At 37.4% G+C, this 26,778-nt stretch overlaps 1 protein-coding gene across 2 annotated transcripts; it reads left to right on the forward strand.

Moving 5' to 3' along the window:
* Positions 1-991: 991 nt before the first annotated feature.
* Positions 992-25,933, forward strand: C3H8orf89 (chromosome 3 C8orf89 homolog). 2 transcript variants are annotated; one of them, XM_034429975.3, is made up of 8 exons: positions 992-1,247; positions 7,849-7,900; positions 9,664-9,821; positions 11,357-11,504; positions 12,592-12,684; positions 14,857-14,964; positions 22,957-23,021; positions 25,654-25,933. In XM_034429975.3, exons 1-8 carry the CDS (start codon positions 1,208-1,210, stop codon positions 25,791-25,793), a joined length of 804 nt encoding a protein of 267 aa, XP_034285866.2. In that variant the 5' UTR covers positions 992-1,207; the 3' UTR covers positions 25,794-25,933. The 2 variants fall into 2 exon arrangements, with proteins under 2 accessions (XP_034285866.2, XP_034285865.2); XM_034429974.3 differs by lacking the exon at positions 992-1,247 and adding an exon at positions 5,806-5,872.
* Positions 25,934-26,778: the final 845 nt, after the last annotated feature.

Raw genomic sequence — 26,778 nt, forward strand, 5'->3', positions numbered from 1 at the left:
TGTGCAGAAATGAATAGATTAACTTTGATGATTAAGGATAGAGAAGACTCAGAATATTTTAAAATATGGAATGATTTTTATTATTGGTTTGGAGAAGAGATACAAATGATTAATTTTATAAATATGTATGTGATGAGTAGAATATTATGTTAGTGATGAATTGATATTATGGACTGGATAAAAGGATCAAGATAGAAGAAATGACCACTATACAGAAGAAGAAGGAACTTTGGAAGATAACAGCGAGATGTCACAGGGAAGAGATAACTGATGTATTATAAATGTTTGTCTAAAAAATAAAAAAACTTTTTTAAAAAAAAAAAAGATACAAAATTAAAGTGAACCGCTCCAAACTCAATTGCAGAAAATATGACTTCAGCAACAGAGTGGTCAGTGCCTGGAATGCAGTACCTGACTGTAGTTCAGTGTTTCTCAACCTTGGTAGCTTGAAGATGGGTGGACTTCAACTCCCAGAATCCCCCCAGCCAGCGCTGCTGGTGGGGGTTTCTAGGAGTTGAAGTCCACCCATCTTCAAACTACCAAGGTTGAGAAACACTGCTGTAGTTTCATCTCAAAACCCCCAAAACTTTATCCTTAAGACTGTTTACTGTTGACCTCACCCCATTCCTAAGAGGTCTGTAAGGGGCCTGCATAAGAGCACTAGCGGCCTACTGTCCCTGGCCTAATGTTGCCTCTATTTGTATCTAGGTTATGTATTCAATTCATGCTTATACTTATACATATACATATACATATACATATACATATACATATACATATACATATATATATATATTACCTAATGTGTTCTTGACAAATAAATAAAATTAATTAATTAAAAATGCCCCAGGAAAGGACGGGGATTATGGGGCATTAGAGAACCGCGTCTTCTCCCCGCCCACCAAACCTAAAACTGTACCCGGAGCTTCACCTCTTTATTGCGGCTTCCCGGTTGCCTAGCAACTGGAGGCCTCGGTTCCTTGCCTGCTCCGGCCGGCGACGCGGTAACAAAAACCGGAAAGGCAAGAATGCTGCTGCTGCCGCCGCAGCCGGTGCCGCCGCCCTCTGGGTGCCGGCCGCCGCGGGGGATCATGAGCGTCTCGGGTAGCTTCCGTCTCCCCCAGTTCTGCAGAGACGAGGGATTTGGGTGTCGGTTCGCCCCTCGTCCTCCGTTGCCTTTCGCCCTCGGGAGCGATGAGCCCTCGCTATGAGTAGCAGCCAGCAACGCTCCCACCTCGAGCAACGCGGTGCGTGAGGGAGCCCGGCGGGGTGCGGGACGTGGGGGAGGGTAGCTGAAAGAAAAGGGAAACTCGGCAAAAGGGTTTGTTTGGAGTGTTACCTGGCACAGGGGTAACAATGCTAGCTTACCTTACAAGGTGTTTTTTTTAAAAAATAATAATAAAAGGAATGGGTTATTTGGACTTTATCACAAAATGGCACGCGCCTATGAATACACATGGAGAAGTCACATGGGGCTCAGACCCAGGTAGGCAACCTCCGAACCTCCTTTTTTGCTGCCCATCTGACCTTGTTTGGATGGCGGAGTTTATATAGCAACATTTTGAGGCGCGAATCTTGCAGGTTTTGGTTAACAAAAGGGTATGTTGAGTTGAGCTGGAACCCTAACGACGCCGGGGTGTGCTGTATCCATGTTGCTGAAGACACAGGTGTTTCCTTTTGTCTCATTTTTATAGAAAAAGAATGTTGGACAGGATTAAAAACTACGGAAACATAAAGAGAACATTGGAAGGGAAAAGAGATAAAAACGATGAAAAAGTGAAAAGGAAGCGGGAAAAAAATGAGAATATTTAAACAAGCCACTTCCAATCTTCTTGCCAACACTTGCAAACATAATTATTGCCATTTCCACTCTCCCAAATGATGTAACATGGTTCCATTCTTCCCATAAACCACCCTTTTTAATCAGTAAATTCCCATATCATAACTTTTATCCATTTTTGGCAAAAAAAATCTATAGGTTTCCAGTCTTTTATACAATTCCTTCCTAAAATAGCCATTTCAGTAAATAAATTGCTTTCTAACCTCAGATTTTTTTTATAGTCTCCTGTCTAAGGACTAATTAGGTCTGATCTTCTAAATACCAAAGAAAAACAAAACAAAATTCTTGCCCTTACTTATTGGTGGCATCATCTCACTTACCAGTAATTGCAGCCCTCAGGCCCTTCCAAATGCTAAGTATAGTCCACTTTGGATAGTGAGACGAACAGCATATAAATTTAATAAATAAAAATTAAGTGAAAATGTGTTTGATGGTTTGGATGTGTAAGTCCAGCTATTATGATATTTAAACATACCTTTACCAAGGTGAGTCTAGTCATTTCAAGAAGCTGTAGTTAAAACAAACCATGGAGTAGAATAGTGTTTGAAGCCAGAGTTACAATTTTCACTGAACTAAGTAAGATTGATACTCAAAATACAGCATGCAGGTACTTCTCAGACTATTTTTTTAGTTTAAATTACAGTGGCACTGAAAACAGTGATTTACGACCATTTTTCACATGACCATTGCACCATATCACATTGTCAAAATTCAGGCACTCAGCAACTGGTAGTATGTATTTATGATGTTGCAATGTTCCAGGGTCATGTGACCACTTTTGCGACCTATTGGCAAGCAAAGTCAATGGAGAAGCCAGATTCACTTAATCGTGTTAACTAACTTAACAATTGGGTTGATTCGCTTAACAACTGTGGCAAGAAAGGTTGTAAAATGGAGCAAAACTCACTTAACAACTGTTTTGCTTAGCAACAAAAAAGTTGAACTCAGTTATGGTCAAGGACTACTGTATTGGACTGTAGCCTAAAAATGCCAGATGTTAAAAAAAAGGCACGATTAGCTGCAGAAAATAATGTACTACTGATGCTTAAGCATACTTTTTACTGTATTCACTTTATTTTACATAAAATTAATGCAAAAACAAATTTCATTTTATCAGAATGAAGCTTGACAGAAATGAAGCATTACAAAATCAGACTGGAACTAACAAAACTGATTTAGTGAAGTATAACAGTAATGTAAAAAGTGGGAGTGCCAATTATTTGTAAGGGACAAATGGTAATAGGAATAATAGTACTGCAAATGTTTATAATTGTTATGTTGACCTCTCGTGTATAAAAATGTGTCATTTAGAAACAATGTTTATCATAATATTTGAGAATGCATACAGTAAAACTGAATAATGGAAGATTCACAACATATAAAAAATAACATTCTTTTAAAGAATTTTCTGCCAAAAAAATGTACAAATTTAAAAGAGAATTTGGAAGGAGGATCACCACTACTTATACTAGTGTTTCTCAACCTTGGCAATTTAAGATACAAAGACTTCAATTCCCAGAATTCCCTAGCTAACATGGTGTTTTGGTTGGTCATTGTGAGAATAGAATGCCAGAATAAATGGGACTTGGATCTGTTCCTACTGGGTTTTTCTTAACAGCTTTTTTCCCCAATAGATAAATTTAAAAACTTTAGACTATAGTGACTGACCATGGAGCTAAAAAAGCTATTGTCTAAAGTTAATAGAGTATGACTTTCTAGTTGAAATAACTGAGCAAGAATGTGGATGGTGCGATTTTGCAAATCAAGACATTGGGAAGCTTGAAATGTGGTTTGAGAAAATTATTGATTTGGAAAATTTGAATGATAGCCTTGGTTGGAACACAAAATCAGAAAGTTAGAAATTTAGCCTTCTTTTCAATTGGTTAATTGCTTTATTTTGAACATTGTGAGGAAATGCTGTAATAGCAAGGTAATCATTCAAAAGATTGGTTAACTGTACAGGCAGAACTACTATGTATTGGTAAGATCCATCTATGTATATACTCCTAAAACTTTAAACAGTTGCTAAACAAGTGGTTCATAAGTCAAAGACATAGAATCTCTGTACATTAGAATCCCTGTCATTGTTGAAAGTGTTCAGAAACCTGCTAAGGAAATACTGTAGCTCTGAAATGACCCAACAATGCACAGATTGTCTAGCTAAACTATATAACCAGGTATAGTTCTGGTAGCTCCATAATTAACTATCCTCATATTTCAGTGCAGCTTTAAACAACCTGCTTGTTCTAATAAACATTAAACCCAGTTACTTTTGAATTGGACTAATAAGGCTGCTGGATCTGAAGACTGCAATTTTTGTTTCTCATGATCAAGGATTCTGCTTTGCATTTTACATGATTTACCTAGCATTAGAAGCTGAAGAAAAATCTCATTAAGCCACACCGTTCAAAGAATAGCCTTAAGATATGGCAATTGGGATCCACTGTAAACCTGTCTTTGCTAGGAGAGTATAATCTTTTTTTCACAGCTGCCAATCCCAAGACAAAGTAGTAAAGCTGCCTTCCAAAAGTACCAAGCATTTAAGTACATATTTATATTCTTTAGCACTGAATGCATTCCAGGTGGAAAATTGTAAAATGCTGTGCAAGTTATATAAAATGCCAGAACCAAGGTCTGATTTAGTCTCTTCTACAGCAATTTTATTTTTAGTCCTTTTATACTAGGAATTTATAATAGAATTATATATATTTAAAATTATTAAGCATTACATCCCTTATGGGTATTTGTCTCAGTTTTCTACACATAGTTCTCAATTTACAAACACATTTGAGCCTCAAATTTCCATTGCTAAGCAAAATAGTTGTTAAGTGAGTTTAACCCCATTTTAATTCGCTGTTAAGTGAATGAATCCAATTCTTAAGTTAGTAACATGGTTGTTAAGTGAATCTGATTTCCCCACTGACTTTGCTTGTCAGAAGATCGCAAAAGGTGAACACATGACCCCAGGATACTGCAACTGTCATAAATACATGCTAGTTGCCAAGCAGCCAAATTTTGATCACGTGACCATAAGATGCTGCAACTGTTCTGTGAAAAACAGTCGGAAGTCACTTTTTTCAGTGCCATTGTTCTGAAAATGGTCACTAAACAAATAGTTGTAAGTTGAGAAGTACCTTACACAGTATTTTATTTGGATAATTAATTTTAATAGTAAAAATATATACTATATTATTGGGGAGAAAAGAAAATATTTATATAATTCAATAAAATAACTAGTTCATACAGAAAGGAATAAATCTCATACATTACACACATTCACACACACTCTGTCTCCTCCACACATACATGCCAGTACTTATAACTCATTCTAAGGACTCAATCATGGGGTGTCCTGCTTTATGACTGCATTGTTTAGCGATGGAAATTACATTCCCAATTGCTATCATTAAATGAGGATTATTTGTATTATCTGATAAACAATTTTGTTAAATACATCATTGTCAGTTTGGAAACTATGACTTCCTTTTTCTAGTATAATAATGTAATATTGTAACCAAAACACCAACACCAAAATTTCATATCCTCCCTGTTATTTATATTGTGTTCAAGGCTCCTTTTAGAATGAAACCACTGATAAACAATCTTACAAATTACAATCCATTAATAATTTACTGATGTTTTCAACAGTTGTTTGGATTTATTCTGCAGTGGATGTTGAGATGCATGACAAGTTGAAGAATCCTCCAGTACAAGGATTTGTCTAAAAGCTTGGTAGAAAATCTTTAGTTAAAGGTAGCCCTCTGGGTATGACAGCAATTGGGATTGAGAAGTCTATGGCTAAACAATGCAGTCATAAAGCATGATATGACATGACAGCATTGTTTAGTGATAGTAATTCCAGCAGTCTCTGTTATTGTTGTTAAATGAAGATCATACAAGTTGTTAAGTGAAAACCTTATGCATTGTGACTTCCAATTTTCTGTTGGCTTCCCCATAGACTTTGCTTGTGGGAAGCCAGCATGCAATGTCAGAAAGCACAACCTCATGACCAAAGCTTGCTGCCACATAATTGTGAGTTGGGCAAAGTACCTAGATCACAATCTTATGACCACAGGGAGAATGTGATAGCCAAAATTCTGAGGACTCATCATAAGTCCTTCATTCAGCACTGTCGTAACTTGATTAGTCACTGATTGAATGATCGTAACCTACCTGTATTACAAAATGCAGTGCATACGTCTCGCCAACTAACTGGAGACATGAGCTTGGCTGAACTTTTTATTTGTTATCTGAGGTTCTTTTTTTTGTGTCCCTTGACACTTTATGTTCAGCACAGACTGACCAACCTTATCTGAGTATTGATGTGGAATGTCCTCCCTAAAAAAGTACACATAGTGCCAGTTATGATACCTTTGTTGATTTCAGGAGAACAATTATTTTTATCGCCCAGATATTTCAACATGTTTTATTGCTAGTTTAGTATTTTATTTCCTCAAAAGGTTTGGGGCTAGGCTTGATGTGAATAGTAATCCTCTTTATCCAGGGAGCATCAGAGCTGGGAAAGTTATGTTAGTGCCTTGCAGGAAAGATTTAATGAGATATTCTGGGGTTTCTGTGTTTTTACTGATTTTGATTATTTTGTCTTGTGTGGAATCTAGATATAGGCATAGATATATAAAATATTTCAGTAAGTATGGATTTGTTAAACAATTTAGATCTATTTTATAAATAGGCTAAATCAGTGATGGCTAACCTTTTTCTCTTTGGGTGCCAAAAGCGCACATGCGTGCTGGCACCCATAATGGAATGTGCCCTTGCACATGCCTATCTGACCCCCCACGCGACCCCCACGCATACACAAAAGGGGCAGGATTCAAAAATGTTAGCAACCTGCACCACGGCGGGGGGGGTGTTTTCATCCTCCCCAGGCTCTGGAGGCTTTCCTCAAGCCTCCGGGAGAGCGAAAATGGCCTACTCTGGGCTCTGGAGACACTCCGGAGGCTGGAAACTTTGGGAACTTCCGGGAGGTCTGTTTTTCGCCCTCCCCAGGCTCTGGATGCTTTTTCCGAGCCTCAGGGAGGGTGAAAACGCCCTCCTTCAGGTTCCGGAGGCCCTCCAGAGGCTGGAAATGGGCCTGTTTCTGTACTTCTGAAACACTCATGCCGCTCCCCCCGTGCATGCGTGCATGTCTCCCACATACGTCCTGCCCCTGCGCATCCCGAAAATCAGCTGGCTAGCAGGAGGCATGCGCGTGCATGTGCAGTGGACACCTCGCATACCCGCAGAGAGGGCTCTGTGTGCCAGCTGTGGAACGCGTGCCATAGGTTCACCATCACAGGGCTAAATGCTTTAAATTGTTTCTCCAGTACTTGCAACTTTATTAGTTAATGTTCTGTATCAGTGATGGCTAACCTTTTCTGGACCGAATGCCCCCAGTGTGCATGCACATGAATGTGCATGTGCCTGAACCCCAAAATGCAATTCACGCATGGCCCCATGTGCAGACTCCCCACATGCGCCCTACCCCGTGCATGCACATGTGGCCCTTGTGCATGCAGTCTGCTCTCCACATGCACCCCGTCCCCTGTGCATGCATGCACAGCTCCCCTGCATGTGCTTCACCCCTGCACATGCGCGAAGAGCAGCTGGCCAGCGGGAGGCATGCACGCATGTGCGGCGGAGCTGAACTGGGGCGATGGCTCACGTGCCGACAGGGGGGCCACTGCCATAGATTCGCCATCACGGTTCTGTGTTATTATTATATTTACTTTGGGATGCCAATACTATAGAAAGTGTTTTGTTACTAAACAAAATTATAGCTGTCATTTGATAAAATATCTCTTTCCCCCTTTGCTTAATTATATATGTAAGAATTTGATTTGAATTATTTGTCTAAAAAAGAAGGGAAAAATTATAGCTATGTTTAATACAAATACTTTTTTCATTATTCTATAAAATATTTACTTTTTTCCCCAATACAGATTTTTTTAAAAAAAAGTCGTGATTTTTTTTACATTTTCAAATGAAAGCAAAATATTTCATTGCAGATTTACAGGTAGATAATGGCAAACTCCCGAAGATCTCTCGTTTTCCAAAATGGTAAGTATTTTAAACCAGGATCAATTAAATTCTTTTTTTTAAATCTTAAAATGGTTTATTGTTATAGAAAACATGATACTTCTAGTCTACTCTAATCTAGCATTTCCAGATAAATATATTTGTAGCTCTTAGCTGAGGCAGACAGTTCACTCTTTTTTTAAATAAGGGAGTGGGATAAAAAGAGGGACTCAAAGATAAGTGGTATGAGAGCATGAAATTCTCCTAAATTACTATTTGCTATATCTGATCAAGAAATACACTGCAAACTAGTACTTGGTAGAAAATATATGTGAAAGCTGTAGAAACGATACACAAATGCCATGATGAGTCTATACCTACAAAGATCATATTCCATATGACACTTGAAGCAAAAGTTGGATTGTGAAGAAGCAGAATTGAATACTTTGGGCACTTTTTGAAACTTTGCTGTTAGAGAAGACTCCTGAGAATACCATGAACAGCCAAGAAAACAAACCAATGGAGCATGGAGCAAAATCCAGCCAGAATTCCCACTCAAGGCACAGATGCCCTGGCTCAAATTACCCCACTGTGAACACAGTATGCACAGACTAACTCTCTGGAGAAGCTCTAATGCTGGAAAAAGTGAAAGAAAGAAGACCAGAAAGAAAGAATTACTAGCAGCAAGATAGACTTAGTTACAGCAGCAATGAGGTCATTGTTGGAAGATCTGAAAGATTGTCATGGAGGAAATCTGTTTATGTGATCCCAAAGAGTTAACAACAGCTTGATGGCACAGACAATAATCAATCAATGTCTGAACCAAAATAATAATGGGTAGAAATTATTAGCAAAGTATTTTTCTATTGAATGTAGTCATGAGGTTATAATTGTGGCATATTTTTCTTGGATGATGATTTTGAGAAAGACATGTTATTTTTTACCTTTTTTTATGGCACGTTGGAATTTATTATAATTATTCTTAATAAAACATATTTTGCTAGATAAGTATATTTGGGATACACCATTTGCTATTTTAGGTTAGAGAGAAATTGAACAAACTGAAATACCTATTTGGAAACGTTAAAACTGAAACGTGTATAAAAGAATCGATAGCTAAGACAGTGATAGCAATGGTAGTATAAGATCTGTTTCTTTAATAAATCAAACTTCTGTTTTTGGAAGATTATTTCTTGCCTAAGACCCTTGATTTCTAAAGAGAGTCATTCAATTTCCTTAATAAATTAATAAAAATAGTACTGAAATCTCTGAAAGCTAGCTTGCCTACTCTTACTACATGCATGAAAGGTTCTTTGTATGGACTACATACAAGATCACATACAAAGTGCAAGAACACTACCCTTGAAGATTTTCCACACTCCTTTAATATACCATGGCTGTTTAGGAGTTTCACATAAAACTATTGATATAGAAACAGATTCCTAAAAGTATAACGTTTAAAACTACCCATTATAGTGTATAGAACCTGTCAGTTAACTGAACCAATATTGCTTAGGGATGATCAGTTAAGGAAGTTTCTATAACTTGGTCTCTTCAGATCTATTGGCAAGTATTTCATCCTCCATTGGCCCTGTTTGTCTTGGAATTCCAGAAGTTGTATTCCCACCTCTAAGAAAGGGCCTTGGTTACCCCCCCAAAAAAGGAAGGTGTGTTTGAAATTGTAACCAGATTCTTTAGTGACTTGTTTATCAGAAATATATTTGTGCTTTATAACATTTGAAAAACATTATACTTATTTGTTGTTTACATATGCCCATGATGTTCCATTTTTCTGTCTGAAATAGGAAACATGCCACTTTACAGCCAATCCCAAAAGAAAGAAAATTACCATTCCTGGCACCTGATAATAAATTCCTGGATCATAAAGGAAAATTATTTGAAAGTGAACCATTTATGGATAGTTGGAAAAATGCAGTTTTAAAGACAAAAAGAATTAAACAAGGTAAAACATATTATAACAATTTTGCAGAAAATTTAATACTTATTAAATCTAGTAGTGTATTTTTATACCGGTGTTGTCATGATGTTACATATTTAAAAAGATTTCAGAGTCTTTCTTCCACAGATTTATTAGTGTTTTGAGTTATTGTTTTGCTATGTTTGATGTCTTACATTTGAGCATTTGTCAATTGTTTGGGAAGCAAGCCTGAAGGCAATTATATAATTTTTTTATGTAAATAAAATAAGTCTGTTATATTTACAGTTTAAGTAATAACTATAAAAATATTAGCAGCATATGATTAAGATTAGCATATTCAAATTTGTTTATAGTTCTTTTTTGGAAGGATTTTTCCTTACGTTTGAGGATATTGTCATTCAAAGCTTTCTAAGATGGATGTATTTAGGTCTATCTACTTAGGATGCAGTTCTATACAGACAGCACTCTAGTTACAAACAGGTTACATTCTGAGAGGCTGTTGAAAACTCTGTTTTCTTTCCAAGTCCAATAAGCATAAAAAGCATACCCAGTTCTTACCCTACAGCCGTGATGGCGAACCTATGGCACGGGTGCTACAGGTGGTACGTGGAGCCATATCTGTGGGCATGCGAGCATTGCCCTAGCTCAGCTCCAGCGTGCATATGCGTGCAGCTAGCTGATTTTCGGGCCTTCTGGTCCCACCGGAAGTCGGGAAACGGGCTGTTTCCGACCTCCGAAGGGCCTCCGGGGGTATGGGGAAGGTTGTTTTTGCCCTCCCCAGGCTCCAAGAAAGCCTCTGGAGCCTTGCGAGGGTGAAAATCGGGCCTACCGGGCCCACAGTGCCATTGTGTGCCAAAAGCAGGGGGAGTGGGGGGGTGTCACATGTGCATTGAATTATGGGTGTGGGCACGCGCACACATGACCCCACTGTGCTCCCCCCCGCTTTTGGCACATGACAATAAGGTTAGCCATCACTTCCCTATAGTATATGAGTAGAAGTTTGGAGAGGGTGGGAATGGGAAAGGATTAGTTTCTGGCACTGCTAACTGTTCTCTATCTTCTGCCGACTGTTGGGACCTTCTAAATTAGAGTTGTGGACAGATTTATTGGCATTAGCAAAAGTCCGCAACTTGAAAAATAGTAAGTAATATCTATATAAACATACCTGGGAGTAAGTCTTATGGAACTCTGTGTAATTTATATTTCCGTTACAGCTTTCTTGTCTGCATGTTTCAAGCAGATGATGGGAACGGAGTTGTCATGATGAAGACAGCTTTTCGTTTTTGTTTCCTCTCTTCTATTTTGAGCATTTATATATCTAAAAATGATTTCATAGAAGATGCTCCCATTATTGAGGATTGTTTCTGTTGTATTTTGGGTTTTTTCCCTAGACAGCCAAGTTGAAAGTATCTGTAGGTAAACATATCCTTATTTATTCTGGAGATATTTCTCTCATTGATTTCAGTGCTTGATTTCTATGCATTTATAATTAAGGTTAGAGTATTGAAATTCTGATGTGATATTTCATGTTTCCTATTTTGAATTATTTCCCTAACCAGAGTATGTTTCTGCATATGGCTTGAGTGATTCCAATGAAAATACTGCAATGCAGTGTCTTTCTCAGAGTACGGAGGAATATCCTGCAATACCAAATCCCCTTCCTGTTATACAAATGACACAAAGTTGTGCTAATAAATTTCCAAACAGGTATATTATTTTACTTTGGGTTTTAATATGAGGAATATGCAAATTTTATTTCTCAGATTGTACTGCACAGAATAATTTACAGAATCATAAGTGCCATTTCATTCCCAAATTATCCTTGTTTGTATAGTTCTTTTGATACCACCAAAATACTTTACAAAGAATAGGTATTAACAGCTCCCGTGATTCATGGATCAATGATGATCCCATTATTGTATTACCGTATTTTTTGGACTATAAGACGCACCAGTATATAAGACGCACCAAGATTTCAAAAAGATAAGCAAGAAGAAAAACGTTTTTGCCCTCCCCAGTCCACAGGAGCACTCTGCAGGCCTCTCAAAGCCTCTGTGCACCCCGTTTTTGCTAAAATAGTCCCATTTTTTTTCAAAAACGGGATGCATGGGGCGAGGTTTGGGAGGCCAAAAATGGCAGTATTCAGTGTATAAGACACACCAACATTTCCACCCTATTTGGGGGGGGGAGGGGAGTGTGTCTTATACTCCGGAAAGTATGGTATTTGTATTTCTGATGTTAACCGACAGTCCTTAGAAATTATAGCAGTATAAGGTTAGCACCCAAGAGTCACTATGATTGTTGTCAAGATGCTATTCCTGAGTAAAATACTTTCTTTTAGACTCAGATTATTACCCATATTCCAGAGTTGGTCCTAATTCTTGTGTTTTTTTTAAGAAAAAAGTAATAAAGTGGTAAATACAAATAATGTCCTGTCTATGCCATAAAGGACCTCAGTTTAAGGCTTTTACTCTTAACTAATTTCCAATAAACTGTACCCAAAGCAGTTCATGATAAACTATTAAAATGCTGTTAGAATAACATCTGAACAAACAATCTGTGACAAAGCATTCAATAAACTAAAATAGGATAGCAATTCATAAACTGCCTGGTAAGGCAACAACAAAGTTAATTTGCAATATTCATTATTGTCTAGTTTAGAATGAGTAGGAGTTTACTCTGGTGGCTAGATCAAAGGGGAAGAAGGAAGTGGGACACTGATCAGTCATTGTCATTTCCTAAGTGTTTCAACTGCTAATGCTAGTCTTTATTGTTATTATTTTCATCATTTTAGCTCTTATGGTAATGAAGATTCCAGATTGCCACCTTTATATTTGCTTCCATCTACTCTATCTCAAAGTTTTTTTGAAGGCTACTACAAAAGCAGGTAAGGCTTAATTTCTTTTTGAAAGGAACTTACTTTACTGTAATATTATATTCCTTATGTGAGCAAACTGTAGGCCATATATATTACCTACATACCTATTTTACAGTCCCAGAATATCACTGGCATGGGCGAGGACAATTTTTTGGTCCCTTTTAGAAAGAGGCAGTTGTTTTTGGAGCAGCCGGAAGAGTTTAGAAAACTAAAGAGATCTGTTCTGATCCTTAACATTTCCCTTCTTTTATATTCCTCAAATTGGTCAATTGCAATCCTACAAAGCTTAAGATCAAGAGCCAGTTTGGTGTCCTGGTTAAGGCACCACACTAAAAACCAGGACACTTGTGAATTCTAGTCCAAGTTTGGGCAAAAGGCCAGCTGAGGATCTTGGGCTAGTCATTCTCTCTCAGTCCTAAGAAGCAGGCAATGGCAAACTACTTCTGAAACACCTTGCCAGGAATCAGCATTGACATTTTTTAAAAAAGCAATTGAAGTAGACAGTCTATTTCTGGTAGACATTGTTCTAAAAAAGCCAATACAAGGGGTAGCTTGAGTAGACACGAGGCTTCCATCAAGCTTACACTTGGAATCAGATCATTTAAAAAAATATAAACATTCTTTTCCATGGACCCCTATGGAATTGGTTTATTACTTAAAAAAAAAAAACTTACCTGTCATTTTAAATGTATAGAAGTATTCTATGTTATTGTATAGAGCAAGAAATATGTAAGAACTGTTACTTAGAAAAAAAGCAGAATAGCAGAACAGAATAACATAGGGGGATCCACTGGTCAGAGAAATGATTGTCCTATCTCTTCGTAAAAACCTCCAATGTTGGAGCACCCACAACTTCTGGAGGATGAAAAGTTCATAAATCTTGGGAAGCAAGATAATATTCATAAGCAGCTTAGGCAAGTACCTCCCTAGCTCTTTGAAGTATAAGGAGGAGGGGTAGAGCATAACCTGACTTTTAAGATTCTCTTATTTAAATATAATCTAAATAAAGTGTAGTACCAGTCTTCCTGTGAGGTTAATTTTCATGGTCTGATCTACTCAAACAGTTATAAGCCTTCTAGTTAAAAGGCAGATCATATTATTTCATAGTATGATTAATTGAGATGCATTGTTTTAATTGTTTTCTTTCATGTATTGCATTTAGTGATAAGCACATAATAAAGAAAACTATTACTACTACTGCAACTGTCTAAATCAGTGTTTTTAAAAGTGTGGTCCAAAGACTCCTGGAGGGTCCACAAAATCAAATTACTTGCCAGATATTGAAGATAGTTGAACCCATCTTTCTAATAATTGTGGTTGGAGAACAAAAGTGCATACTGGTGTTCATCAGTTGTGTAATTGTACATTAAAGATTATACAAGAGTGGTACTTTGAAATTGCTCATTATGACTTATCCAATAGATGGCAGCATCTAATCAACTGTGGCTGATGTAATTAGATCAGAGCTAATCAACTAACCAAGAGCTAATCAAGATCAAATTTGATTAGTATTTGGATGGAAATTCCAGATCTATAGATTAGACTGCAAAATCAAACAAAAACAAAAACTGAAGAAAGCAATAGCAAACTGGACTATTTGCCAAGAAAACTATATGGACTTGCTTATGTAGTTATCAGAAGTTTAGGTTATCTTAGGGAAATCATTATCTCCAAAGACAAAATCTTATCTATTCAAGCTTCCCAGTATACAGTTCCTTTAACAAATATTTTAATTGGTATTTTTGTGCAATACCAAAAATTAGGGGATGGTCACAATTGAATTCAGTGTAGCTTAAAGTGTCAGATATGATAAAGAATAAATTTTATGTAATTGAATATTCTCATAATACAGTTTTCTCAGATACTTTGCTTGGTTCGTCTAGATATATTTCATTTCCATTTTCCTTAATCCTAGCCATCATTGCCAGATGGTTTTGAACTCTGGGAGTCATAGTTCAAACATCTAGATTAGTATTTCTCAACCTTGGCAAGCTGAAGATGCTGGCTGGGGAATTCTAGGAGTTGAAGTTTACACATCTTAAAGTTACAAAGATTGAGAAACATTGATCTAGAAGATACAAGGCCATAAGCACTTTCCACATTACAAATTGTGAAAAATAAGTGATTTTAGAAGGCAGATTTAATTCACTCACATCTGTGATGTATTATCATGCTTTACAGGGGAGACATTGCCATGGGACACCCAACCAAAAAAGAAGTGCCTTGCATATCAGCACCTCTGAAGAACTCCAAACCACACTGTCAAGCTGGAGAGTTGGATACTGTGAGGTAAGGCGGTTTGAAAGCGCAAAGATAGCTAACTCTCTAGTGAAATGCTGAAAGTTAGGAGTTTTTTAAATTTTTTGCTAGGCTATTTTTTTTTTTTTTTTTAAATACTTTATTGAATTTTCCAATTTTTAAAAAGACAATGTACAATCACAATCTTGATCCGAGGTGCAATGTTTACACATTTCATAGATCAAACATTAAATGAATTCCATCCATAGCTATACAATATGCAGTTCTATACAATTCTCTACATTTCTATACAATTAAGTCCATTTCGGGTGTCTAACAAATCGTAGCCTATTATCGTATTTTTATCCTATTCTTTAACCAGTTATACCAAATTCCCCATACTTCGTAGTACTTAAAATTCTCTTCATTTTTTAGCTCGCTCGTCAATTTGGCCATCTCTGCGCACTCTAGAATTTTATTTATTAATGTTTCTTCAGAGGGGGTAGAGTTGGATTTCCAGAGTTTCGCAAAGGCTAATCTAGCCGCAGTAATAATTTGAATTGCCAGTTGGGTTTTATTGTTGTCGAGGCCATCTTCAATCATACCTAAGAGGAAGGGTTCCGGGGCCAGGGCTATCTCTTGTCCCATTATTTCCGAGAGCCAGAGTCGAATCTTTAACCAAAACTTTTTGGTCTCAGGGCAAGTCCACCACAGATGGTAAAAGGTGCCGACCGTCTTTCCACATTTCCAACATAAAGCAGAAGAATTTGGAAATATTTTGGCCAGCCTGTCCGGGGCTAGGTACCACCTATGCAGCATTTTGTAGTGATTTTCCCTGAATGTTACCGATTTCGTTATTTTGAGATTTCTGTTCCAAGCTATCTCCCAGTCATTGAAATTAAGGCCATATCCTAAATTTTTCTCCCAAATGCTTAGCTGATTTTTAGCTATCTTCTCGGCTCTATCCTCATCTAATATAAAGTTATAGATTTTCGATAGCATTTTCTTATCTGGTCCCCAAATAATTTTGTCAAAATATCCATATTTCATTTCAATACCACATTTATCTCTATCTTCTTGAAATCTAGACTTAATCTGAAGATATTTCCACCAATCTAGAATAAACCCCTGGTCCCTCAGTACTTCCAAGGGTTTGAGCTTCCCTTCTTCATCCAAGATATCCTTATATGTGCCCATTTTATAGTTCTCTCTTCTATTTGGGGCCACTAGAGCATCCATAATCGACAACCAGCTAGGAACCTTGGTATATATCTTCTGTCTAATTTCCAGCCACGTACGAATCAATGTCTCTCTAATTTTATGTTTATGGAAATGAGTTTTCTTCCTATCCTTTATATCCCAGAGGTAAGCGTGCCATCCTTCAAGGAGATCGTGTCCTTCTAGTGTTAAGATTCTACCTTCTTGTAATTTGATCCACTCCTTTATCCAAATTATTTTTGCCGCCTTTTGATATAATTCCCAGTCAGGGAGCCCGAACCCTCCCAAATTTCTTTTCCCTTGAAGTGTCTTGAGAGAAATCCTCGATTTCTTACCCTCCCACAGAAAATTCCTGATATGTTTATTCAGATCCAAAAAAAATTTTTTATCTAGTGATATCGGTATATTTTGAAATAGAAATAGAAATTTCGGTAAAATATTCATTTTGATCGCCGCAATTTTACCAGTCAGGGACAATTTAAGCCTCCTCCACCTATCAAGATCTTGATTAGTTTTCTGCAATAACGGGATATAGTTATCATCTTTTAATGAAGAGAGTCTCGCCGTAATCCATATTCCCAGATATTTTATCTTCTTAACTACCTGGAGGCCTAATAAATCTTCTAATTCTTTCGTTTGTAGGTTTGTCATATTTTTCACAATTATTTTGGTTTTGTTCTTATTAAGTTTAAAGCCCGCGACTTCTCCATAATTCTGAACTTCCTGCATTAATTTTAAGCTGGTATCTAATGGGTCTTCTATTATGAAGGCAACGTCGTCCGCAAAAGCCTGTGTTTTAAATATTTCCTTCCTAATCTTCAAGCCTTTGATATTTTCATTAGTTCTAATCCTTCTAAGTAAGACCTCTAATGCTAGAATGTAAAGTAAGGGGGATAGGGGACATCCCTGCCTAACTCCTCTTTGGATCTGAAATGTCTGGGTTCTGCCTCCGTTAACTAATATATTTGCCCTCTGATTTTGGTAAATATTCTCTATCATCCTCCTAAAGTTAGTCCCGAATCCCATTAGATCTATTTGGTTTATCATGAAGGTCCAATTCAGGTTGTCGAATGCCTTTTGGGCATCGACAAACATTAAAGCCATCTGTTTTCCAGGGTGTTGTTCATAATATTCAAAAGTATTTAGGACTGTTCTCAGATTGTCTCTAATCTGTCTCCCTGGGAGAAAACCATTTTGATCCTTATGTATCCATCGGTTTAAAATTTTCTTGAATCTCTCCGCTATTATAGTCATAAATAATTTGTAATCTGCGTTAAGCAGTGAGATAGGTCTATAGTTGGAGATCTGCTTCGGGTCGGCACCTTCTTTCAGAATGATCGTCAGGTACGCTTCCCTCCAGGAGTCTGGGATTGTTATACCAGCAATAACATCATTTAAAATTTCTAACAATTCCAATTTCAGAGCATCATCAAATTTTTGATATAATTCTCCGGGGAGACCATCAGGGCCTGGGGTTTTGTTCTTCTTTATTTTGGATAAGGCGGTTCTTAACTCCCCTATGGTGATCTTTTCATTTAACATTTCCTTTTCTTCTTCCGGAATTTGAGGAAGGTTGGCTTCCAACAAATACTGTTCTACCTTGTTTAACTCAATTCCTTCATTTTTGTAAAGACATTCATAAAATTTTCTTATGCTTTCTAATTTGTCTTCTTCCTTCGTCAACAGGATGCCCTGTGGGTCTTCTAAAGCTAGTATTTGGTTTTTTTCCTTCTCTTTTTTTAATTTATATGCGAGCCATCTCCCCGACTTGTTAGCGTTCTCGAAACAATAATGCTTAGATCTTCTTATTTTTTGAGCTATCTCCTCCTGGTCCAATAGATTCAGTCTATGTCTCATCATCAACCACTGTTGTTTCGTCGCCTCATCTCCCGGTCGTTGCTGTAATTCAGCCTCAGTTTGTAATAATTTTTGAGTAAGTTCTTCTCTACTCTTTCTTTTTTCCTTATTTTTAAAGGCAGTATATGAGATGGCTACTCCTCTGACATAGGCCTTCATAGTGTCCCACACAATTTCTTTGGCTGTCCCTCGATTTCCATTTTCTAAGAAGAAGCGTTTGATTTCTTCATTCAATTTGAGTGTGAACTCTTTTTCATTTAGGAGATTGGTCCTTAAGCTCCATCTCTGTTGTATTTTCTTCGTATCATGAGACCATCTAATTTCGAGGAGCTTATGATCTGCCCAAGTATTGATGTCCATGTTAACTTTCTTAATTTCTAATGCCAATTTTCTAGTAACCCAAACCATATCGATTCTGGACCAGGAGTTCTGTGGGATGGAGTAAAATGTATATTGTCTGTCCTGGGGGTGTAAGGTACGCCACATGTCAATTAAATTTATCTCATCCACCAAATCAAAAAAAAACTTTGGTAAGGGAGATCTTTTATTCTTTTTGGTTATATCGCACTTATAATCAAGCTTTGGATCTACAATTCCATTAAAGTCCCCTAGCATACATATTTCAAGATGTGCCCAATTTGCCAACTGTTCCTGCAGTTTCCTATAAAATTTCCCTTGTTTTTTATTCGGTGCATAAACCCCTACTAATAGCAGTCTAGAGTTACCTCTCATTATTTCAACTATGAGTATTCTCCCTTTTTCATCTTTATATTTACATTCTGCCATTATTCCTTTCTTAACATAGATAGCAACCCCCCTTTTCCTTTTCTCAGCTAGTGAGGAAAATACTTTACCAAATTTACAGTAATTTAAATATTCAGCTTCATCTTTTTTTATATGGACCTCTTGGATGCAGATAATATCGGGATTTTGTTTCACCAATTTCGACAATATTATCCTTCTTTTTTTGTAATCGTTTAATCCATTCACATTTACCGATATGATCTTGGTATCGTTCATTCCTGAAATTAGTTTCTAGTCTCTTGTTCTTATTTACCTTTTAAAGTTACTGCTCTCACTGGTCTTGATTTTTTCCCTCTTTCCTCAGTATCCTCCTTTTTCTTCTCCTCTTCTATGTCTTCCCTAGTAATTTGCTCTTGGGATATCTCTTCTTCCGTATTTACTATCTCGTTATCCTCCTTACTGGTTTGTTCCTCCTCTCCTCCCCTTAGTTGTTCTAAAAAGTCTTGGGCATCACTTAGACAATCAATTCTTATTTTCCTCCCTTGCCAGGAAATTTGCAGTCCTTCTGGCAAAAGCCACCTAAAAATTATATTTCTCCTGTTTAGATGATTTGTCAAAAACCTATAGTTTCTCCTCCTTTCCCTCACTCTTCTCGGAATTTGTTTCAGAATATTAATTTCTTTTCCCCCATAGGTAATTTTTTCCTCCCGAGCTATGTTATACAGGATATCCCTAACTTTTTTTCTAGCAAAGCGCACATGGACCTCTCTGGGGAGTCTGTTTCTTCTTACGTAATTTGTCTGGACCCTATACACCTCATCAATCTCACGAATTATTTCCTGCTTGTCTTGCTGCAGAGTTTCTGCAATCAACTCCGCTATCTTGTCACCTAAATCCTCATCTTTATCTTCCAGGATGTTCTGGAAACGCAAGAAAAACGAGGCCTTGTCCATCTCAAGTTGGATCAGCGCGTCTTCCGTTTCTTTGTTTTGTGCCGACAAAGTTTGGTCTACTGTGTCCAGTTTTTTCTCGTTTTTTTCAATTCTTTGTTCTGCTTTTAAAATTCTATTTTCGTTACTAGCAATAGCAGTTTGAATCTCATTCATTTTAAAATCAAGAGCATGGATGTCTGATTTTAATTCGGAGTGACTATTCAAAAGTTTTTCTTGCATCGCAAGCATTGTTTCTTGGATTGACTGGAGGGATGTTTGTACCGTTTGCAGTGTAGGAGTTATAGGGGGTTTGTCTAGTTTCTGGAGACCTTCTACTGATTTCTGGGTGGCTGGGGAAGACATCGCTAGGGTAGGTATAGATGTCGCTTTTTTAGCAGTTTTTGCAATTGTGGAGGTCAGACTTGCCATTTCTTTCAGAACCAATTTTTGATCTCTTATTATCTCCTCTATCTTTCTCCAAATTCTCATCCAGTGGCACTTGCCACGTTTTCTCTGAGGAGCTTTCTTAGACCTTTATTTCGCTCCTTTATTGGTCCTCTCTACACTCTCAATAAGTCCCAGTTAATACTAGGTTCTAAATTTCCAAAATACTGTAGCGGGCTGCTATAAAGTTTCCAGCAATTAACAATCACTAATTATATAATTATATAGTTCTCCTCCAAATAGGTAGACAAAATATCGATACAAATCAATTAATCACTTAATAAAATCTAAATTCAATCTTAGAAAAGGGTAAGTAATATATATAAATTGTTATAGGCTAGCAATACAAGTAATTATTTTAAGTTAATAAATTCTAATTTCAGTTCCTAATGGGTAGTATTGATATAGATAAATACAGATAGATATTCTAAATTGTATAAGTTGACCACAATGAGTTAGTGAACTAATAAATTCTAAGTTCAGATCTTAATAAAGGTTGGATATAAATAGATATAATAGATATAAATAAGTATAAATAGGTATAAATAAATTACAATAAATATAAGTAGATATAAAATCCTGTATAATAATTTAATTAGTAAGATGCAAATCCAACCCTTTTTTCTCTTAACTAGTAATAATTATAGAAATCTAAATTCTCATATATAATCAACCTTTTTTTTTTTTTGTATATATCTATAAAATGGCTTAAGAGATCTAATTAATATTAATTATAAAATTATAAAGTTAGAGAGGAAAACAGAGTTCACTTATTAATATCACATATACTCAAGAGAAAGGTAGGAAAGATATAAACATATAAATATATGGGTATAAGTATATTGTTTTATAGTGTTTATAGTATTTACGGAATTTTAGAGTACAAATAGGAAATCTTCAATTTCCCACTTTGCTGGGCTCCAACCAAACTCGATGGTAATAGTCTCTGCCAGAGCGTCTTCTTGTTCAACCGCTGCTGTTCCACTCTTCCGATTCAATGGAAGCACTTCCTGTTTGCTAAAAGCCTCAAACAGCTAATCACTGTATTTCTTCTACTTTCTTCCACTCAATCCCAGTACCAAAAGCCAGCCACACCAATAGTCTTCCTTTTTCTTTTACTTTCTCACCACACCACACTCTCCAAAGCTCCTTGCAGACGCAATCCACTCTCCCCGTTTTCTCATCTGCTCTTCGGCTTGTCGGATCGCCGGGAGTACAAGCTGCTCCACCCTCTCCGTCTCTGCCTCTCGCCGCTCCGAGCACTCCTCTCCCGACACCACCGATCCCCTCTCTGCCGCACGATCGTAGGTATAGGGGAATAGGCTTGAATCTGTCACCGCACCTCCGATCTTCTTCTTAGCTTCCCGTCTTTGTTGGCTATTGCTGCTTCGCGCCCGCCATCAATGGCCGGCTCACCGCGTTGGTTAGGCAGAGCCGCCTGGTCCAGCGAGAGGTGATCGCACCCACTTCCCGCTTGCCTGGCTTCCTCTTTTGCCCGCAGGGCTCTCCGGGTCCTGCGTCCCCCGAGGGGATCCCCAAAACGCGATGTTAAAAGGTGTTGAGGAGCAGCGAGCTCTCACTCAACACCCTGTCGCTGCAAATCACCAACCGGAAGTCCTAGGCTATTTTTTTTTTTTTTTTGATTTAAGAGCCTTGGTAGTACAGGGGTTTAAGGCACCCTGTTATTAAGCTGGTTATTAAGACCAGCTGCCTGCAATTACTGCAGGGTTCGAATCTCGCCAAGGCTCAAGGTTGACTCAGCCTTCCATCCTTTCTAAGGTAGGTGAAATGAGGACCCAGTTTGTGGGGGCAATAAGCTGACTTTGTATAAATATAAAAAGGATGAAGGCTATTGCTGAGCACATTGTAAGCCGCCCTGAGTCTTCGGAGAAGGGCGGCATATAAATCAAATTAAAAAAAAAAAAATGCCGCCCTTCTCCGGAGACTCAGGGCGGCTTACAATGCGTTAAGCAATAGCCTTCATACTTTTGTATATTTATACAAAGTCAGCTTATTGCCCCCACAAACTGGGTCCTCATTTCACCTACCTTAGAAAGGATGGAAGGCTGAGTCAACCTTGAGCCTTGGAGAGATTCGAACCAGCAGAAAATTGCAGGCAGCTGTGTTAATAACAGGGTGCGTAGACCACTGTACTATCAAGGCTCTTGATATTACCTAAGTGCTATTTTTGATTGATATAGTAAACTACCATAGCTGCTTTGTTTCAACAATTCAGATTTCACATTTCATTTGTTATAAATTTAGGAGTTATTCTAGTGATATAAATAAAAGCTTAAGATTTGAGAAATCAAATACATACTTGATTGATTATATGTGGTAAATTTGTGGAATACATTATACCGCATCTGAATAAAAACCACAATAAACATTCTTAATGAAAACAAATAAGCACAGATTATTTGGGAGTGAATTCCACAAATCAGAAAGCACTGAATGACTTTGGGATAGTGAGTGTTTTTTCTTAAATTTAAATGATTTTGAGCTCTTGAAATAAAGGCAAGAATGGAAATGTAATCAATAAATGTAAAGAAAACATCCTATCCAATGAAATAAAAATGCTATTTTCAGCAATATTAAACCTTCAAAATGGTTTGTAACCTGTAGTATGTCAGCATTTGACTTTATATGACAATTCTGTATCTCCAACTACAATTTCAGTACTTATTAAGAATATAGTACCATTTAAAATGTTGGGTGGTGATGGCTACTGAATCTATCATGAGAAATATTAAATCAATATTTTAATTTCCTTCCACAACATTGACTTCATACAAACAAATAATTATTGGTAATTAAAATATGCTATCCTTTCATTGCACATTTATAGGTTGAAGAAACTGAATAAGTGTTCCAGACTGGCTTCATTTCCAGGAAGGGTCAACTACAGGACTGGTAAAAGAGCCATTTCCTACTTCTGCCTTTATTTAAAAATTAAGCAAATTAGTATTCGCTGTATTTTACTCTATCACGAGTTCTTTTACATATACCCAAATCAATGGGCTCCAAAATCCAAGAGAGCCAATACAACCACACAGGTCCCTTGGCAACACACAAGCACTCAAAAGCTAGTATTAACTGCTCACTACTCCACTCTTTCCTACTTCTACCACACTTCTACTAGGCTTGAAAAGGACAGGACAACACCAGCACAGGTGTTAGCCATTTTGTAAGCAACCTGTCCTCTCCCATATTGTGAAGTCTTCTTCCTGTTTTTACATTCACTATTAATATTATTTTCTCTAAAATATGGGCAAGGAATGGAATCTAGAATAATTTCCCCCCATACTTTAAATTTTAGATCCGTGATGGCGAACCTATGGCACTCATGCCACAGGTGGAATACAGTGCCCTCTGTGGGCACATGAGGGGTCGCATCAGTTCAGTTCTGTCACACATGCATGCACACTTCCCAATGGCCAGCTGGTCATCAGGTGTCTCCCATGTGTGTGGGAGGGGGACGCGTGCATGGGGGCACACATGCATACATTGGTGGTGGGGCGCATGTGGGGCCATGCGCACATGCACAGGGGGGTGGGACACATGCAGGGGTTCATGCGCAGGGTTGCGGGCCTTCCATGCATTACATTTTGGGGGTTCACGCTCTTTGGCCACTTGGTCTGGAAAAGGTTAGCCATCACTGGTTTAGATTCTTTGAGAAAGAAAATATTCTGATGATCAAAGTAGGCTCATAGACATGCAGGTGTTTACATTGTGGATGTCTGTTCTGCCTTGATTTAAAAACAAAAAACCTATTAAAAAAATACTAGAGTAAGGCTTATGAGCTTGCTGTAGGCAGTCATATTGCCATATTAAGAAGGCAAGACCCCTTATCTAGCACTAAGACTGGTTCCCTCCCAAACATCAGTGGAGGATAAAGTCAAAGAAATGAGTCATTCCGGCAGAACTACCTTTCTGGATCTTTTTGCTAGAATTCTATAAAGCAGAACTCTCACCAGCTTTAGCCACTTTGAGCAGGGCAGAAAGGGAAAGTGGGGATGAGCTGCATTTGTGAGAACTCATTTCGAAAGATAATAAACACATCAGTTTCTTCTGTCAGCAGAGGGAGCTCCTAAAATGCTTTGTTTTGGAGATATTGGCAATCAATATTTAGTAATAGCTTCAAATGCACATTTCAGTTAATTGCAATTAAAAAATTTGGCATTGTAATTTCCCATTTTGGGGGTTTATTTTTGCTGCAATTGATTTGTTTGAAAGAGTAATTATTTGTGATAAAATATACCGGTAAATGCATTTTTGAATTTTAATAACACATGCCTCTAATTTATAACCATCTCATACAATTCTCCTCTACTTCTAACACAAATCTCAGAAATAATTATGATGTTCAATTTCTGTATTTCTCAGAATATCTGGATTGCTGCTACGAATTACAGATTTTAATGTATATTGAGTGCATTTATAGTGATGTCCTATATTATCAATTTTACATAGCTTGTGGCATATTTGCATTTAGTTGGTAACAGAAGTGGATGAATTTTGACAATTTCACCCCAAAGTTAAGAGTAGAAATGAAAGATATTTCAAGCTTTCCGCTCCCTTATAGACTCCAGATTTATCGTTTGTTAAGGAAGAATTCAGTCTCTTTTTTTAGCACTCTTGAGCATTGAGGCACCTGGCCTCTTAAGAGTTGTTTTTCATTCTACCTCCAGTTCCAAATACAGACAGAAAAACACATGGGCTGGAAAAGTCCATCTCGTTCTGTCTGATAGCATCCTACTACCAAAATACTCATTTAGAAAGGTGATGATTTAAGTTGCAACCTGATTCAAATCTTGACCCATGTTGTTCATATGCTGCATTAAGCCATGGTTTACTAAGTATATATAGTGAATCAAAATGAAATATTTAATACAGTGACCCTTCATTTAACTGACTAGCTGGGGAAAAGCAACCTCTATTATGTTACCTGACTTAAATCACAACCAACATAAATTCAAATCCTTCATCCAGGCTATAAATTATATAAATTACATCACTGCAAAAATCAGTGCTAGCATGCAACTTTCACATTTAATACACATTTGTGCAATTGTACTCTATGTTATCATAATGCACAGCACAACTGGCAAAAGTTAATCAACCTTTGCTGATCTCAAAAATAGCAACAGCACTTAAGACATATACTGCTCCGCAGTGCTTTACAGCACTGAGTGGTTTACATCAACATATTGTCCTTAACTGGGTCATTTTACCCACCTCAGAAGGATGGAAAACCTTGAGTCGGTCAGGATCAAACTCTTGGCAGTCGGCAGTTAGCCTTGTTTAGTCGAATATGGTTATGCATTTGAATGGCAAACCATCATGAAACCTAGGGCTATATGCTTATCGTAAAAATGCAGAACACCCCAAAAAGCACCAATAAGCCATTTCTGTTGTGGCCAAAAGGACGGGAGTATGTCAGTGGAGTCTTCCAATTGATTATGACCGAAAGTTTGTATTTTCCAGATGGTTTTTACACGTGTATCATTAAATAAAAACCAAGTAGAATCTTTTTTCTTCTTAGGTTACCGATTTGCTGATCCTGCCAATGGAGCCCCATCTCAGTTCCTTCAGAGGCTTGCTGAATTAGCTGCTCTTGAATGCACAACCATTTATGAAGAGAAAACCGGAAAAATAAAGAAGACCAAGAAACAAGAAGCATAGACCCCAATTATGCAAGGAGCAGGCTCCTTTGCAATTAATGTTTTTGTTTGATCTCCTTTTAACATATATTGTGTTGATCAGTGAGTCACAATTAATGTAAAATAATAATTAGATGTTTAATAAATGTATTATCATGGTTATATTGTCCAAACCAAGTTCAGTTTAAAAATTGGTTACTCAAAATGGAAGGAAAAAAAATCAACTTTCAACCTCATCTAAATGCATGCATCCTTCTCTAACCTATATTCAAAGCATTTAAGGTAAGGCTGTCAAACTCCTGGCCCACGGGCTGGATGCATCACACACTGCCCACAGTCAGTTTAGCAAAGGGGAAAAGTCCCGATACGTCACATGACACCACCATGACGTGAATTTGACACCTGATTTAAGGTTTCATTCCCAGGAAGCATAATGATCTAGGCATACTATGCAAACCTAGCCATTGTGATTAGTTCATGCAAATTTGTTTATTTTTATTCTTGGAGACTGCCAGTAAGTTCCTACTGTTTTCTATTTCAGAAGTGTTTTGCTGTTGCCTCCTTCCTACGGTAAAGTGACTGGGCCAAGGTCACCCAGATAGCTTTGTGCCTAAGGTGGAACTCAAGTGTTTTGGCTTCCAACTTTATGCCTTAATCACTACACCAAACTAGTGTAGTGGTTAAGTCTCTATTAAATTATAACACACTGGATAGCGAGATCGGCAGCATAGATAATAAGTAAATAAAACTATCTGTAAATTGGCTTTGCCTGCAATAATGCAAAGATCATAAACCTAATCATAAACCCAGAATATGCTGAATACATGAGAATAGAAAATTTTTGTCCATTTCTGCAATTATTAGCTGCAATTATTAGATCTCTCTCAATCCTGAACATATTTCTGAAGTTGTAGGCATTTCCTCCTTTCCCAACCATTCCATTGAGTTAAAAATGTAATGGAGCCTGCCCATTCCATTCATAACCCAAGAATTTGTGGGAATCTCGT

The sequence above is a fragment of the Pantherophis guttatus genome, chromosome 3, assembly GCF_059756535.1.
Source record: "Pantherophis guttatus breed Tessera chromosome 3, ASM5975653v1, whole genome shotgun sequence".
Classification (NCBI taxonomy): Eukaryota; Metazoa; Chordata; class Lepidosauria; order Squamata; family Colubridae; genus Pantherophis; species Pantherophis guttatus.

Excerpts from the sequence above, each read along its gene's own strand:
- C3H8orf89 (XM_034429974.3), top strand. The coding sequence starts at position 5,821 with ATGCAATGTCAGAAAGCACAACCTCATGACCAAAGCTTGCTGCCACAT. Across the intron at positions 7,901-9,663 it reads ATCTCTCGTTTTCCAAAATG|GAAACATGCCACTTTACAGC; the intron begins GTAAGTATTTTA and ends TGTCTGAAATAG. Across the intron at positions 11,505-12,591 it reads GCTAATAAATTTCCAAACAG|CTCTTATGGTAATGAAGATT; the intron begins GTATATTATTTT and ends TCATCATTTTAG.